This window comes from Battus philenor, unplaced genomic scaffold (genome assembly GCF_028537555.1).
Source record: "Battus philenor isolate CCGP_79_NKW_IND1 unplaced genomic scaffold, ilBatPhil1.0.hap1 SCAF_19, whole genome shotgun sequence".
NCBI classification, from domain to species: domain Eukaryota; kingdom Metazoa; phylum Arthropoda; class Insecta; order Lepidoptera; family Papilionidae; genus Battus; species Battus philenor.
This window is the reverse complement of record NW_027181681.1, coordinates 6,227,928-6,244,141: the sequence shown is the minus strand read 5'-3', so window position 1 is coordinate 6,244,141 and position 16,214 is coordinate 6,227,928. Positions and strand designations below refer to the sequence as shown.

The following is a 16,214-nucleotide window of genomic DNA, read 5'->3' as shown; positions in this document are numbered from 1 at the left end:
ACTTAGGATAGAAGACATTTCAACTCGAAAATAATCTATAAACAAAGAGGTGGTGTTTCACTGGTCCTTAAACTTTAACAAAGAAAAGATGTGAAAATGGGGGATTCTTGAAATAGTTACTAGTAATGGGTCCCCCGAAAGGTGTCTTTTTACTGGCCTTGGACTTTGGCAGAAAACCGTTATAAAATTAATAAAATATTCCGCTTTCTTTGGTCAGAACAAAACGTTCATGATTTATTGCGTTAAAAGTTTGACCGAACTTAATATTTTGCGTGATCAATAATTTATCAATTAACGTAAGTTAATCTCTAGAGATAAAATTTTATTACAATCATGTAGGCTTCGTAAATATTAGAATATTCGCATTTTTATTCGCTTTTGCCTCGTTATTGATACCTGTATCATTCTCTCTGCTTTTATTTCTTTTATTCTTATTCTGCCTTTAGTTCTCAAATTAGTATATGGTATGCCCTATCCAAAAATTCGGGAATAATGAATAGTGATCCGCATGACATTTAAAGTTCTACAGAACTGTGCATAAATAGCACATAGACTTGGAACTGCCAGCAATCGCCCAATTTTGAAACCTCGATCGATTACTTTGTCTCTGCCTCTCAACACACAAAACCGTTGAGTGTAGATGACACCACCTACTAAACAATAACACCCAATACATTCAAGACGTTCAGCTAAGCAACCCTCCTCGTCAGCAAGAGAAGCGTTACTGGCCCTTAAGCTCCATCAACCCATGGATCCCGAAAACCGAATAGATAACAATCAGTCAAAACAATATGTCAGACGAGGCATCTCATGTAGATTTTAATTGAATAGCTCGCGAATATCGGATCCGCGAGCCCTAAATCCGAGAAGCTGTAAAAGCTAGGACAACGTCCAGCACCAATCGTATATGAGCTCCCACCTAAGCGATCTAAGAGCACTCTCAATCCGGTAAAATTGCAGTATTTAGCGGTTCGAGCTAAGGTTCCCTAAGGAGCTACCGAGCTTCGTTACCTCAAAATAAATTTAGGTTAAGTGCCCTATGTAAGAAAAGGACCAATATTTAACCACTTCCACACATACAGTGGTCTTTGTGCAACAAAGTGCACCGCCCGCCAGCCCGCTGATAAATGCGTATGCGGCAAACAATGCGATCCGGAAAGGCCCGTGTCTCTCCCGACCGCCGAGTAGTCCTCGCTTCGCGTTACATAAATAACACAATCATTCACTACACTATACACCTATACGGTTATAGTTTCTCACGTTTGGTCATCATCGCCGCTACTGTGGTACCTTCCGCAGCCCACAAAATTTCGGCCTGTGGACCCCTGTTCCACGGGGTCCATTCAGATGAAGCTGTAAAAGCCATAACCGGTTAGCAGCAATAACTTCAACAGATACAGTACAAACAATGCGAATTACACAAGTGCCACCGTTAAACCACTCAACACGTGTTTCAACCCTCCACGGGGCATCTTTAGGAGTTATGTTACACCGATTAGTGCCAAACACAGAGTGGCACGGTGCACTTTGTTGCACGATTACGACTGCATGTGCGGAAGTGGCTAAATATTGGTCCTTTTCTTACTTAGGATAGACTGCCGCAAGGTAACGCCTGATTCCATTAAATATTTAAGTGCCCTTTGTCTTTTAGGTTAAATGCCACTTGGACACCAATGTAGGCCACGTACGATGACGATAATACTATATCAGACACTCCGATATTCTAGTTTAAAACAGTTTCTAGACAGTCCCAGAGCTATCTAAACTAGCTTTAGCACCAAATTAAGTAAAAGAACTTACACGATTAAAGAAAATTGCTAAAAATTACAAGAGAAAAATTTTTAATCAATATAAATTATTTTATTATTATTTGTTACTATTCAATAACTAATTATTTTTCAATAACTTACCAACAGCAAATTTAACATTATTCGAATAATGTTAAATTTGCTGTGAATTATACGTTAGAACATGTGAAGAGAGTTGATCAATAGTGCTAAAATTATATAACTCTGTAATTCTGATAGAAACTAAAAAACCGCGAGAAAGTTACCTTTATTCGATTAATATCCCAAACCATTAGTAGTTCAGAAAAAAAAACGGTGATAAATAGGTATTAAAATTATACTATTCTTTTATAAATCTGTAATGATTTTTGTATAAAATTCAAAGATTTAATTCTTATTATGAGCATTCCGAGACGATGGTAGCTTACTACTTAAAATGTTACAATAATCGAAGATTTAAAAGCGCATATAAAGTCCTACTTATGTAAAGATGTTATGATTTTTTTAAGATTGTAAAACACTTAGTTACAATTCAGTTATTACCAAATTTTTGCTTAATACTTGCTAACGTCATCCGTTGTCGGAGCAATTGGAATATAATTAAAAACATTAACATACATTTATCTGATTTCGCAAGTTTTGTATTACTTGTATGACGAGGTAAAACATAATAGACGAACAGATACAATTCATCAATATGATTATTTATTATCTATGCGTAACTTCATTTCCTAATATTTATAACCTAACCATAATATACCTGTATACAACACGTTCGTGCTAAATATTTAATAAATTATGTTACAATGTCTCTTGTATTAAAAACCAGTTTAAAGAAAATAACGCCCATTACAAAATATTATTATAGCCATGTAAAAAGTGTCTATATGCAAAATGTTCGAGCTTACAGCAATACAGTTAAAACTACCAATGAGTCCAGCAACTTTACTGACTGGGAAACATTAAGCAAGAAGAAAAAAATAAGCAAGGCTATGAAAGCCTATTTAGAAAGAGCACGAGAACATGATGATTTTATGAAAAAACAACAATTTGAATATAATATTGGTAAAAGACATCTTGCAAATATGATGGGTGAAGATCCCGAAACCTTTACACAAAAAGATGTCGATCGTGCAATTGAATACCTTTTCCCTAGTGGTATTTACGATCCAGCGGCACGTCCTCTAATGAAACCACCAGAGGAAGTATTTCCTGCCCGTAAAGCTGCAGAATTTGATGAAGCGGGTAGGCCTCATCACTTTTTGTTTTACACCGGCAAACCAAACTTTTTTAAACTGTTGTATGACGCTGCTGAGAATATTCAACTATTAAATCAGCTCGAAGACAAAATTATTCGAAAAAAGGAAACAGCTGGGAATGTCAATGGCGAGCTTAACTTAAATAACACACTTTGGTTAACAAAAGAGCAACTTGAACAGCATTTAGTGGAAAAACTTACAGATTTGGAATATGAAAACTTCAAATTGGTTATGGAAAGACTTGTTTCTTTGCCTTATTCCTATAAATATAAAGATTTTATTGAAAAATACAGGAAAACATTAATGTCACAGAAATTTGCATTAGAAATCCCCAAACCAAAATATGATGAAGAAGGTAGGGCATTTGTAACAACATATGAATGTTTAAGGAAAAAAGCCAGAGGTGATGTCACTGTTCGCTCACCTGGGACAGGGCTAATATCAATAAATGGAAAAGATATCACTTATTTTGAAGATACTCAATCTAAAGAGCAGGTTATTTTTCCATTGATATTCACAGGATTGCAAAACAAAGTTGATATTGAATGTCATATTGAAGGAGGGGGACCATCTGGACAAGCTGGGGCAATAAGATGGGGTATTGCATGGGGTCTACGCAGTTTTGTTGACAAAAAAATGTTAGAAGCTATGCAAGTAGCTGGTTTGTTAACACGTGATCATAGAAGGCGTGAGCGCAAGAAGCCTGGTCAACCAGGTGCTAGAAAGAAGCCTACTTGGAAGAAAAGATAATTTCTTTATCAACTGTATTATCTAATGTTATGTATATCACTGTATCTACAAAAGTTAGTCATATAATAAAACAATTTAAAGTTATTCATAAAAATTTATTTGATCGGTTTCATACCTACTAGAAATTATTACAATTTCTTTATCTTCTATTCTTTATACTCTTTTTTATAGACTTTTTCCTTCCTCCAATTTTCTTTTGAAACATTTGATTCTTTCTATCTTTATTATAAATTCTTTTCCTCATAACAGACTTCAGAACCCTTCTTTCTTTTTGAACATCATTCTCTACAGACTTGCTGAAGTAATGTAATCCTTCTGTAAAAGTAACATCATTAGCTTTGTTTAAAAGATATTATATTTTATGCAATTTTTATCCATAGTTCACTCCCATAAAGACATGAGAATGGGTTAATTTAAATTGCATAATTCATTGTAGCAAAGTAAATATTTAAAATTAATTTAAAGAGTATGAGAAGATAAATAAATAGTCATTGCTTAAACTAAGCATTGATAAATTAATTTTTAAAATGAAAAAGAAAATTATAATCATTACTTATTATGATTGGTAGATGTAAACACCTTTTAAGTCATTACTTCTGTTTTGACCTTTAAGACAATTTTCATCTAATTAGTGGTATCCAGACCATGATTTAAATAGCACAATCAAACAGATTTGACTTTCATATGAAGCTCTTTCACATAATGTGACTTTGCAATCAAATAATTTACAAGGTACCTTTGAGTCTCATATCATCTTTAGAAAAAAATAATTTTTCTCTCCAAACAGCTTTAGTTTCAGAAGTTGCTTGTGGTGCAACAATTGTTTTTTTTTGCTCTTCATCCTCTGTATCAGAAGAATCATATACAAATGGATTTTTTTCACTTGTGTCAAATGGGTTTTTTAATTTTTTCTCTTTCTTCTTATCCATTAGCACATACTCTGGATTCACTTCCTCTGCTTTTACAAAACAAAACAAAACTCAATTAGTAAAGAAAATATATACATAAATTAATGAATAAAACAACTTAAAACTTGTTCCTTTTTAGAAGATATTTTTAATCCAAGTTGTTTCATCCAGTTTGATTGTAATATAAAATTCTACACAGCATCACCGCATGAATTCACCTATTTAATTTTTTGATTCAGCTAATGTATGTGTATTTTAGAGCAAAATTGATGCAAGTAGTTTCCACCTATGGAATATTACAAAATAGACCAGAACCAGTTGTAATGTAAATTATTAGGCTCATCAGTTTTAGCAAAAGATAATTCAATGTCAAAGAACTTGCTTTGTTAATAATAATTAATGATGTATGATAAATATATTTCAAGTATTGTAAATAATACAAGTTAATACTTTTTAGGTCTGTATCGCTGCAGCCTCTTTTCTACTGTCCAATGACACAACTATAAGTTTAGTTTGGTTTGCAATAGCTCTAATAAATTTATTACGTTATTAAGATGCACAAACTCATGTATTAAGTTCATGAGCTTGAATGTAGTGTTGCAATATTACATTACAAAACCCCTAATAGAAGTGCAATGTAATGGGTGGTCTATATGTATTAAAGCTCTAAGGTCCCCATAGTGGATTATAGGTCATAGGTGGATCTTTAAGAGTCCATGGGAGACTGGACAGGAGTCTACGTTGGTGTGACAAAAAAAATGAGTTTTCACAATTCACACGAAAACATTGGTTTGACTTCATCTATCAAAGTAGTAGGTAATATTTAAATAATCTCAGCTACTGTTACTTATAAAACCTTGCATATTCCATATTCAGAAGTAGTCTATAACAAAAAAATCTAAGAACCTCTGCTCTAATGGAGTCAGTGGATTACTGTTTTATTACCTTTTTCATGATTATCTTTTTCATCAAATAAATTCCGCAAACTGAAAGAATTTGGTTGAACTATAGCTTCTTTTAATGTTTCACTAATTTTATAAAATTGTTCCTTAGATGCTTCTACTTTTTCAACAACAATTTCTGGTTCATTACAATCTTGGGTATTTTCTTTAGCACTCTTCTTTTTTCCTTTTTTTGTTATCACAGGTTCATTTGTTATTGGTGCTAAGAATTTAGCATGATCTGGGTGCATTGGGTCATATCTTAACATACCTAGTTTAGGTCTGAAATAAAATATTTTTTTGCATGTAAATTATGAAGGAAAAAATAATTTACTATCATTTAAAAAGAACAAATACTTTTATATCAATTTATAAAATTTATAATAAATTAACAAAAGGGGATGTTACTATTTTTGTTGTATCTATGTATGCATGTGCAAGTGTAGTTGCACTAGCTGGTACAATTATCTATCCCTCTTGCCCATTCACGTCTTGGTATTTTTTATCATAAAATTTTATCCCATAACAAGCCTAACCTAATCAAATAGTGTGCCATACATCATCTTAAAAAAACTGTTCAAATATCTAATCTCTGATCATGTACTAGTAAACATTATGCATAACTTCATGATTTATATTTTAATTGTTATAAAAAATAAAATAAATACTGCAATACATTGTTTTTCAAGATTTCACTTACTTTGCTTTTTGAACAAGATCTGATTTATTTGCCTTAATAGAAACTCCAAGAACATCTTGCAAAATGCTTAGTTGCTTCATTTTTTCATTACTTTGTCCAAGCTCCACTCTTTCATCATCAATCTCAATTTCATTAACATTTTGTTCTTCATCAATGAACCTTTCATCTAATTTAAAACGCTTATCAGATTTGTAATGCGATTGTAAATCTAAAACCTTCAACCATAGTAAAATATTAAATAATGTATTACAATAAACATAAAATTTCTTCTACACAAAAACTTTACCCGTTGTCCTTTTACACCTTCAAATTGTTTCTTAATTTCAAAATTAACTTCCGTATCACTATCTTCTTCATTAAATAAACTTTTCTTTGTATGATCTTCATAATTTTTTTTACAACCTTCATTAGAAGACACAACTTTATTGTTATTACTTTCTTCTTCATTATCAGAAAAATAAACTTTTTTACTCAGTACTTTATCCTGTAAAAATAGAAACAGTACAATAATAACACGAAAGTACAAAAAGGTGTTTTATTACTTTTTGTGATTTAAAAAAACAAGATCAAATTATGCTTACAATTCCAATTAAACCAGTTTTTATTATAGTTTTTTTCTCCTTAAATTCTTGCCTCTTCCTTTTTAATGATTCTAATCTTTTTTGCTCCGAGTTTAATTGTTTGGCATTGTTTACAAAACTTTCATTTGTTTCAATCAATTCCTTATTGCATTGATTTATGATTTTGTCATTGCCAGGCCTCAAATGTTTGAAGGTGCTAACTGCATTAAACTTTTCAGTGGTATTCTTTTTATTATCTTGGATATTCCTCTGAAATCGTAACTCTTTAACACACTCTTCATCTAAAATGGCATCTGAATGATTTTTCTAGAACAAAAGTCAGATTAATAAACTTTCTATGTATTGAATACTTTCTAAATAAAATTAAAAATAATTCGTACCTTTGATGAAATAAGTGCCTTTTCCTCATCTTTTTTTCTGGCTTCTTCTCTCTCTCTCTGAAGTCTTTCCAAAAAACTCTCTCTTGCTCGGGTCACATGTAACTTTTGCCCTCCGAAATCTTTATTTGAGATCTCTTTAATACCTTAAACACATTATTCAATTCAAATACTCAACTATTCATTACAAATAAGTTATTAATACTTAATGTAAACAATGGATTCTGGAATAGTATACCTACAGGATTCGACGGCGTGGTTAGAAGCCGACAAAGTAATAAAAGCAAAATATTTTCTGTCGTTTTCAACATCTGCTTTACTTTTTAATTCTAAATTGGTAATTTCCCCATAACTTGAAAATTCTTCACGTAAATCATTATCATTTAAATGTTCTGGGATGTTACCAACGAACAAACGTATATGTGACATTGTTATTCTTTCCAATATTTACTTTATAATATAAATGTTTTTAGTCCTGAACTACCAATATGTGCAATAAAACCTTTAAATTATAGTCAAAACCTTCATAACAATGACCACATGTTCATAAAGACGCGATCAAAATAAATGTCAATTACATATGATGTGATACGTCAAAATAAAATTAGTAAATCTGATTTCTTTTATTCGATTTAAATTTGTATTTAAACAAAATATTCTCAATAATATATAGAAGAGTATTTATAATTTAATCCTAATTTAATGATTCCTTAATTAACATCATTTTTTTCCATAGTCATTCTTCCTTGACAAATAATTTAATTAATCAAGTTGTAATTTAAGTGAAATTCTTGTAGCTCTATTAAGCATCATAAATTAGGCTCTTCAGGCATCCTTCTCATATCTTACACAAGTGGTAAATATAAATGATTCTACAATAATACTTATTTACACCAATTCCATACTAATGCAAATATAATAATATATAACATTGGTTGCTAAGAACCTATAGTTCGAGCCATATTTTAATATTTGTAATTTTTCGTGTGTCATAATAGAATACGTATTTAAAAGTTACCCTAAAAATATTAAAAATGCAGAAATCATATTGACAACACGTAAAGAAAAGTATAAAACATGTAAATTGACACATTAATTTTACTTTTCTTGATAACTCCATCGCTACGACAACCGGTCTTAGGCTGCCTGCATCCAACGAATTTCCTCGACCTTAACTAGATCGTCAGCCCACATAGCGGAGGACCTACCTACCCTACATGTACAGTCTCGTGATCCCCATTCGAGTACCTTTCGGCCTCTACGGTCGTCGATTGCCCGAGCGATGTGTCCCCATTGTGTGCCACTTCAGACGAGCAACGTTAACAATATTATTCATCTTTGAATTCTTTCGAGTAGTTGTATTAAAAATAAAACAAGCCTGTTATAATATTTTTAATTATAAAATAACACTATCAGTTATTAGTCATATTATCTAATATCACAATTCGGTTAAATATTGAAAGATATTTTTGCTGCTAGCCGTGATATACTTAACATAGTTAATTATTCTCTATGGTTTACCTCGTCAATGCTTATCCGTTATTAGCCACAGTTTGAAATTAAAAGCTTCCTAACGCTAGTGAAGAACGTTGAAAGCATTAACGCTTTTATGCATGTTGACGTATTCATTTCAAAGTTTGTGTTGATAAATAACATGCATCTGATTTTTGTTACATGGCGGTACTTATTCTAAACGTGTACTAAGAAATTGACTACTTGGTGTCACAAAAATGACAGAATATTTGTTATCCGAAGACTTGTTATCAAATAACGGTTCAAGTTATCAAACTGGAGCAATGGTAATGTTTATTAATGCACTGACTTTAATATTAATTGATTAATAGATCAATTATTTCCGAATTAGTTCCGATCACTTTTTAACTAATACTTTAAAGTAGACTAAATAAATTTAATACACCTTAATAAATTTAACACACCAATTTCCGCGACATAAAAGAAACTTTTCATTCCTTTAATTAATTTTGAGACATTTTGAACATTTGCCATTAATGTATATATTCATTAACAAATTTAATTTTAATAGGTACGTGAGCTTCATTGCAAAAAATCTTCAAGAATTTTAATTTATAATTATTATGTATTTCTTTCCATTGACACAATTGGTATGATTTTGCACAGCTTTCATTAATTTTAACTTGATATTTATAAGTAGATTTTAATTCAATGTAAATTTGTTTCTAATGGTTATTTTATGAACACTTACCACAAATAAACTTTTAAGGCTCTGCCTTAAAAAATTAATTGTTTTTGGGAAAAGGACATGCAAACCAATTTTAAATTTGACATATTAAACAAAAAATGTTATTCAAATTCATAAAATTAATAATATAACGATACATAAATAAATGAAAAATTCATAAAATCCTAAATCTTAAATAAAATATCTCTTTATTGGTTATTATATTAAAATAGCTATATTTGACCAACTGAAATACTATTGTAGGTGTTTTACTAATGCACACTGTAAATTATATAAAATAATCATGGCTCACAAAATGTGAAGTTACATTGAGCAGAGACTGATATATAGGACCAATGGATCCAAAATCTTATAATACAATAAGCACCAGTCCACATAGGATTAGTATTGCTGGTTATAGCCCATATTCTCGAAGAGAAAAGCTTGTATTTGAACTGTTGAAAAAAACGGAAAATATTGCAGGCAATAATAATACAAAAACTTTAATAATAACATTTATATAGAATTTTATTTATGCTATACATCATCTAAACTATTGTTCTTTCTGTTTGACTATTTGATTAGGTTAATTTTGTTTGTTAAAAAAATCTAGTGATCAATACTAAATATGTGGCAAGCTGGTATACACAGCATGGTTATGGTCCCCACTATGTGGACCAACAATATGGTCAAGGTTGCAGGTAGTTACTGGATACGGGCAGTGTAAAACTGGTTATTGAGGCAATGTTTGGGGACGGTTCTATGCCTTGCAGTAGGTGTCTATCGACTGATAATCATCACAGTGACATCAATAATGACCAAATCATCATATGATTATTGGTGTCACAAATTTTTCTTCATGCTTTTAACATTTTCCTAATTAAATCCTTAATGCCTATAAGAATGGTTTAGGTATTGGTTTCAAAAATAAAACATTTTATTGAAATAATACTGAAATGTTAATTTATGAATGGTATTTATTCTGTAAAGTATGTATGTTTTCTAATTACGCAAATTAACTCACCAAGTTTTGAAAACATGCAAAGAAATTTCTACTTAATCAAAATGTTTAACGGGTCTAAATTTAATTTTTCTTAATTTAAGAGAAAAATGAGTTAATAAATATTTATTTTACTTTATTTTTTTCAGACAATCTATGCCAAAAGTTTGGACAATGCCGATATTAGTAATAGTTTTCAAAACAACTTTCTGTCATCAACAAGAGATACATTTGCATGCAAGTTTCAACAGCAAAACTATGGAAATATGAGAAATGATCAAGATGGTTTATACTACAGAAGAGAGAGATCTCCAGCTTCTCTGCACAGTATGCAGGATTTTAGGCCACGCAGTTTCTATAACTATCACCCAAGACATGGACAAGCAAGCTATAGCCATTCAAATTATAATGGCAGATGTGGGTCCCCTATGTCAATACGAAGCATAGGTAATTCTCTATGTAAATCTCTTTGTGTATTATTAGGGGAACCGGAAAGTAAATTTGCTTTCTCTAGTTAAATTCACACAACTACATTTTTAACAAGTTTTTATTTCTAATCAACAATATATTCACCTTTATTATCAACAACCTTTTGCCATTTTGTATATAAATTATCAATGCCGGAGTGGTAAAAATCAACTGGGTTTTCTGTAAAAAATGTCGACAGAAACAACATTACTTCGGTATGGTCCCCCTAGTACATTTTAGGGCTGAAGCAATTAAGACGTAGTGCAGGTTGCGTAAATGTAATTATTTTTATAAACTAGTATTAATATTATAAATATTGTAAAGTATGAATTAAAAAAATATCTCTATATTAGCTCCCATTTTGTAATGCATAAAGTTTATTCTTACTTAAATATGAAAATTGCTTTGTATTTATAATATTAATTATCTCAGATCTTTTCTATTGTATCTGACATTTAAATGAAGTTGTTTGGTATGTTTGAGTTAACTAATATCACTATTAATTTAAAATCTCATTTTAGACTCAACGGCAAGTATGAGTGCTATGGATATAATCTTCGCCTTTAAAAATAGAAAATTTAATGAACATGAAAGGACCTTAATTAAACAAGCATACAACAAACATCTAAAAAACTATCATCGAAGGAAAGTCGAAAAAAGACGGAAACAAAACCGCTTTTTCAAAAACAGACGGAAATCTGGAGATGATTCAGGAGAAATGGGCAGCGATTCATCTATATGTAGTAATGACGGCAAATCTACTAGAACTACTGTATACAAAGATGATATTTCTGCATACAAGCCAACAAAGACTAACTTAACAAATCTACAGACAATTAATAATGAAAGACCTTTATACAAAGATTGTACTGAAAATATCAAGCAAAATTATTTTAAAAATATGTTAACAATTAATCCAGCCCCACAAATACATAAATCTACAGAAAAAGTTTGTTTAATGAAAGATAGATTTCAGAAAGGGTTTGTTTTTCCTTCTCAAAGATTTCACTCATCTATTGCATCATGCTCATCAGAAGTATCAAAGTCAAATATTAACAAAGATTATCGGCCACATATTCAAAATGAAATATATGAAAGACAATCCAATCAAGACTCAGAAAGTGACCAAGAAGAAATAATTTCACAAATAAGTACCGTGGAGAGAAACTTTAATAACGATATATCTAATAAGAGGCAAAAAACTTTAGATAATCTACATAAGAACCCAGTAAAGAAATGTAAATTATCAAAACATGAAATACAAGGACTTGACAATTGCAATGTTACTGATAAAAATTACCAAAACTCCTTTATTTTTGCAAAACCGCAGATACCTGTAAAAAAGTCTACAACAGTTAATAATAAAAATTTGAATCCAGAAATCTTAATTTCCAAATCACCACAACTGCCTGTGGATGTGATATCTATGAAATATAATAAACCTCAATCTACAGAACAAGCAGAAGATGTCAATAACTTGGAAAAAGAAAATAATAACAACATGGATTCCAAAGAAAGTCAGCCCAATGATGTATCTATGAGGCCTAGTTTCATTAAAAGAAAATTATTTACACAAAGACTAGATATTGCTGAAAATAAAACCACCCGAGACACCTCGCTAAATGTTAGTCCGCAAATAAAGGGCAAACTCAAAGATACTGGAGAAAAAAATAAGACGCGTAAGTTAACGTCTTCACAATCGTGTTTGAGTCGTGATGTAATAGAAGATAACAATATTCGGGATCTTATTCACAAAATTGTCCCTGCGGACAGGTTGAACCAAACTAATTCTACCAATCAAACTGGGACATTTAATAAAAACTGTCAACTTGATTCAAATGAAAAATGGGATGTTAATTCAGTTATATCCTTTTGTAATACCAATGATGGCAGTGACACATACACAGATGAAGAAATATTAGAGTCTATGAAGAAAAATATAACAAAAAAACCTATCTGTAAACCTCAAGTCCAAAGTAAGCTTAAATATAATTGTAGCATTGTACTAGACAAATTACAAGTTCCAACCTCAACCAAGACAACTAATGTACCAAAGAAGCAAAATACTCTCACAGGAAACAAGGGTTTGTAATTTATTTTAAAATCTTTCTGTTATAGGATCATAAAATTATTACTAATAGTTTTACAATTAAATTTGTTATTTGTTACATAGATTAATTGTTTTGCTCTAAGATGTCATCCATTTTGCAAAATTGTAGATATTTTTAAACAACAAAAATTATTATCGATAGACAACATAATATCACCATACTATTTGGTCTTCATGTTTATTGCTGAAAATTCTTATTCCTACACATACACATAGAGGTACTATAATATTAGAAATAGCATCATAGTATAACAACAAGCCATTACAAAATGTTCCCCAATTTCGTTACCCAATATTAGAAACGACAAATATAATAATTTAATCTAATTTTTAGGTAAAAAAATAGAAAAAAAGCCAAGTCCACCTGGGAAATCATTTTGGGATATAGAATCGGAGAGCGATTTCGAAAATCATGAATTACCACGTAATCTGAATTATCCTAAAATAAATATTACACCTATTAAAAGTAAGTAATGTTATAGAAAAAAATGTGTAATTTAGAAATGAATAATTTTTATGAGATTTCATTTGTTGCAGATACAGCTAATGATAAAAATCGTGAAACAGTTGAGATACATACAAGAACCACTCTCGCAACAAAGGCGAAACGGACAATTAAAAAGCCAGCTAAATATGTTGAATTGTATGATGTAGAAGTACCAGAAAAACCAAGAGGAAAAAAAAGAAAAATAATTTCTGATTCTTTACAAGATACTTCTAATATATCAAATATAAGTTTAAGATCTGGCAAGTTGGTTAAAAACGCTGAAGAAAATAATCAACCAAAGGGACTATCAAAAACAGTAGCTTTAATAAGTCATAGGACATTAAGACCCAGGAGGCAAGACAAGACAAAACCACTTAGGACAAAAAAAGTCTCTATAAATAAACAAAATGAAGTATCAGGTGAATTTAATATATCAATACAAAGTTTGCGATCAAGGACAAAACGAAATAATAAACATTAAAATGTATTAATAGAATAGTAAATAACAAGATTTGTAAAAATATGATAGAAATATGTTTACTAATAAAATGAGGTGAAACAGTACACTAATATTTTATAAAATTATGTTATGATTTTTTTTTTCAAAATAGGTGCACAAATTTATTCCTCGCTTGTTATGTAGACAGCAATTAGTATAGCTATCTACATAATAAGTATATTTCTAGCGCCTCAAAGTATGGATTTCCCTAAATGAACATAGGCTGGACCCTAAGTTTTGTATGGTAATTTTAATGCGGTTCAGTAACAAATTTAAAATATGTCTTATTTACGCGACAATAGTTCTCATTATGATGTATAATTGAATAAGATTAGATAAGTGCTAACAAATGACAGAGGCTCGGAACACCTATTGGAATCCAAGTAGTTGTTGTGCAAATACCAGCACTAATAACAAAAATTAGTTTAGTTAAATTCATAATACTGACATTGACATATTTTGACAAAGGTTTAATTCAATTGTTATACTCGCATCCCTATTTAAATGTTCTTAACATAAACAAGTACATTCGTAATTTTAGTTGAAAAGTGTGGCGTGTAAATAACGCTTTTGAATTTATTTAGGACCTACTTTTAAAAATACTAACAAATGATTAAAAATTTTGAATTATATCGTTATGTTATTATTATGATTCTTTAATTTATATAAACAAATATACCAACCTCGTAAATAACTAATAATAAATTTTTGCTTTTAATTCTTGTATATAATATAATTTTTATCTTATATATTCACAATTTATCTGTTTATTTTATTTACCCTTTTTGCAACTTGTGTAATGGCGGACTTGTTAGTCCGGCATAGCCTTAGTGACATTCTATTCTTAAGTCAAAATAGATTATGGGAATGTTTTATAATGTTTTCCCAAAGACCTGCGGTCCTAAGTCGTGAATTTCTGGGATAGCTTTTTTGCATAACAAATATATTCTCAAAGTCCCCATCTCTAGAGCATTCCGATAAGGGTGCCCGAGAGAGCCGGACCTCTGCTTTGCCGGTTGCTATTGCCTGGCTAATATCACTACTACCACTTTGGAAACCGTTAGCGCTGGGAGAAGTGGCGGGAGGAACTCCGGCAACGCTTCTATCCAGTATTATTGGTCCCCTGTGACACGATCTGCCCTTGTTACAGACGAGACGAGACGATCGTGTTATTAAATGGCCACGATGTGCAGTGTACGTGGCTGGGCTCTTATAGTCGTTGCGTCGTCTGGAAAATAGTACGTTACGCGATCTCAGGACCGTGCGGTGTTTGAATGTACTAAGTATTGGTTTGCTACATATTTTAAGTGGCGGCACCCACAATCAATGAATTTTTGTGCTGACCATCAGATTCAAAGTAATAAATTGATGCCCGTTTATACAACAGGGCTATTGTTGGCAGTTTCATGTCAACATGAAGGTCTTCATTGCGTACGTACCACGGCCCACCTGTTGTCCTACCTTGTTGCGACTTTCGACAACCATGGTAATGGGGCGTGTGTCCGACTGTTTGTTCTTGGGATGAGCATCAATATCAGATCAGGAGCTATCTGAAGTGCCATAGTCATGGCCTAGACACTGGCCATAAAGTTGGCACTCGTGGCATTGACCTAGGAATGCCCCTTTACGTTGCACGGTGAGCCTCCTGAGGCCTCAGATAGCGCGCAGAGAGAAGATCTTTTTATTCTTCGTGCTCTTGTACGTGGTGACTTGGACATTTCCCGTGGAATATACTTTAATACTTCATTCCGATAGCACATAAGTGTGAAAGTGTACGCTTCTCTCACGCATAAAGCTCGTGATAGTTCTGAAGTCATGTGCTCATAAATAACTTACGACATATTTAAAATACATTTTTTGTATTATTTGCTAAATATACTTTGTATTTTGAAATTCATCTAGTCGAATCACCTTTTCATTATTACTAAATATTTTTTATGCCAAAAGTTTCATACGGATCATACAAATACAGTGTCTAATTAACTTTAGAACACCGCCAACCGTCACTCCGCAAGCATTACGTACATTTAGAAATAGAAATTATTGCCTTTTTACTAGTAATTTGTTACTTTTGTATAGTTACGTTAGACGATTATTTGATCTAACTTCTAAATAGCATTTACTAGGAAAATACAGTCAAAATAATG

The 16,214-nt window shown here is 31.3% G+C and overlaps 3 protein-coding genes across 4 annotated transcripts; 2 read left to right on the top strand and 1 right to left on the bottom strand.

Moving 5' to 3' along the window:
* The first annotated feature begins 2,501 nt into the window (after nucleotides 1–2,501).
* On the top strand, nucleotides 2,502–3,880 carry mRpS9 (mitochondrial ribosomal protein S9). The gene has a single exon (XM_068763982.1). The coding sequence runs from the start codon at nucleotides 2,594–2,596 to the stop codon at nucleotides 3,794–3,796; it is 1,203 nt and encodes a 400-aa protein (XP_068620083.1). The 5' UTR covers nucleotides 2,502–2,593; the 3' UTR covers nucleotides 3,797–3,880.
* A 19-nt stretch (nucleotides 3,881–3,899) lies between these two features.
* Nucleotides 3,900–7,835, bottom strand: LOC137921306 (probable RNA-binding protein CG14230). Of its 2 annotated transcripts, none has more exons than XM_068763980.1 (8): nucleotides 7,546–7,835; nucleotides 7,307–7,449; nucleotides 6,927–7,232; nucleotides 6,632–6,829; nucleotides 6,346–6,560; nucleotides 5,650–5,927; nucleotides 4,533–4,754; nucleotides 3,900–4,111 (listed from the first exon to the last, which is right to left on the bottom strand). In XM_068763980.1, exons 1-8 carry the CDS (start codon nucleotides 7,730–7,732, stop codon nucleotides 3,936–3,938), a joined length of 1,725 nt encoding a protein of 574 aa, XP_068620081.1. In that variant the 5' UTR covers nucleotides 7,733–7,835; the 3' UTR covers nucleotides 3,900–3,935. The 2 variants fall into 2 exon arrangements, with proteins under 2 accessions (XP_068620081.1, XP_068620082.1); XM_068763981.1 differs by having other exon boundaries at nucleotides 4,533–4,751.
* A 1,057-nt stretch (nucleotides 7,836–8,892) lies between these two features.
* LOC137921484 (putative mediator of RNA polymerase II transcription subunit 26) lies at nucleotides 8,893–14,736 on the top strand. The gene is made up of 5 exons (XM_068764259.1): nucleotides 8,893–9,102; nucleotides 10,653–10,950; nucleotides 11,493–13,055; nucleotides 13,416–13,547; nucleotides 13,619–14,736. The coding sequence occupies exons 1-5, from the start codon at nucleotides 9,034–9,036 to the stop codon at nucleotides 14,047–14,049; spliced, it is 2,493 nt and encodes an 830-aa protein (XP_068620360.1). The 5' UTR covers nucleotides 8,893–9,033; the 3' UTR covers nucleotides 14,050–14,736.
* Nucleotides 14,737–16,214: the final 1,478 nt, after the last annotated feature.

Excerpts from the sequence above, each read along its gene's own strand:
- mRpS9 (XM_068763982.1), top strand. The coding sequence starts at position 2,594 with ATGTCTCTTGTATTAAAAACCAGTTTAAAGAAAATAACGCCCATTACA.
- LOC137921484 (XM_068764259.1), top strand. The coding sequence starts at position 9,034 with ATGACAGAATATTTGTTATCCGAAGACTTGTTATCAAATAACGGTTCA. Across the intron at positions 9,103-10,652 it reads GTTATCAAACTGGAGCAATG|ACAATCTATGCCAAAAGTTT; the intron begins GTAATGTTTATT and ends TATTTTTTTCAG. Across the intron at positions 10,951-11,492 it reads TATGTCAATACGAAGCATAG|ACTCAACGGCAAGTATGAGT; the intron begins GTAATTCTCTAT and ends ATCTCATTTTAG.
- LOC137921306 (XM_068763980.1), bottom strand. The coding sequence starts at position 7,732 with ATGTCACATATACGTTTGTTCGTTGGTAACATCCCAGAACATTTAAAT. Across the intron at positions 7,233-7,306 it reads AGGCACTTATTTCATCAAAG|AAAAATCATTCAGATGCCAT; the intron begins GTACGAATTATT and ends CTTTTGTTCTAG. Across the intron at positions 4,755-5,649 it reads AAAAGATAATCATGAAAAAG|CAGAGGAAGTGAATCCAGAG; the intron begins GTAATAAAACAG and ends GTTTTGTAAAAG.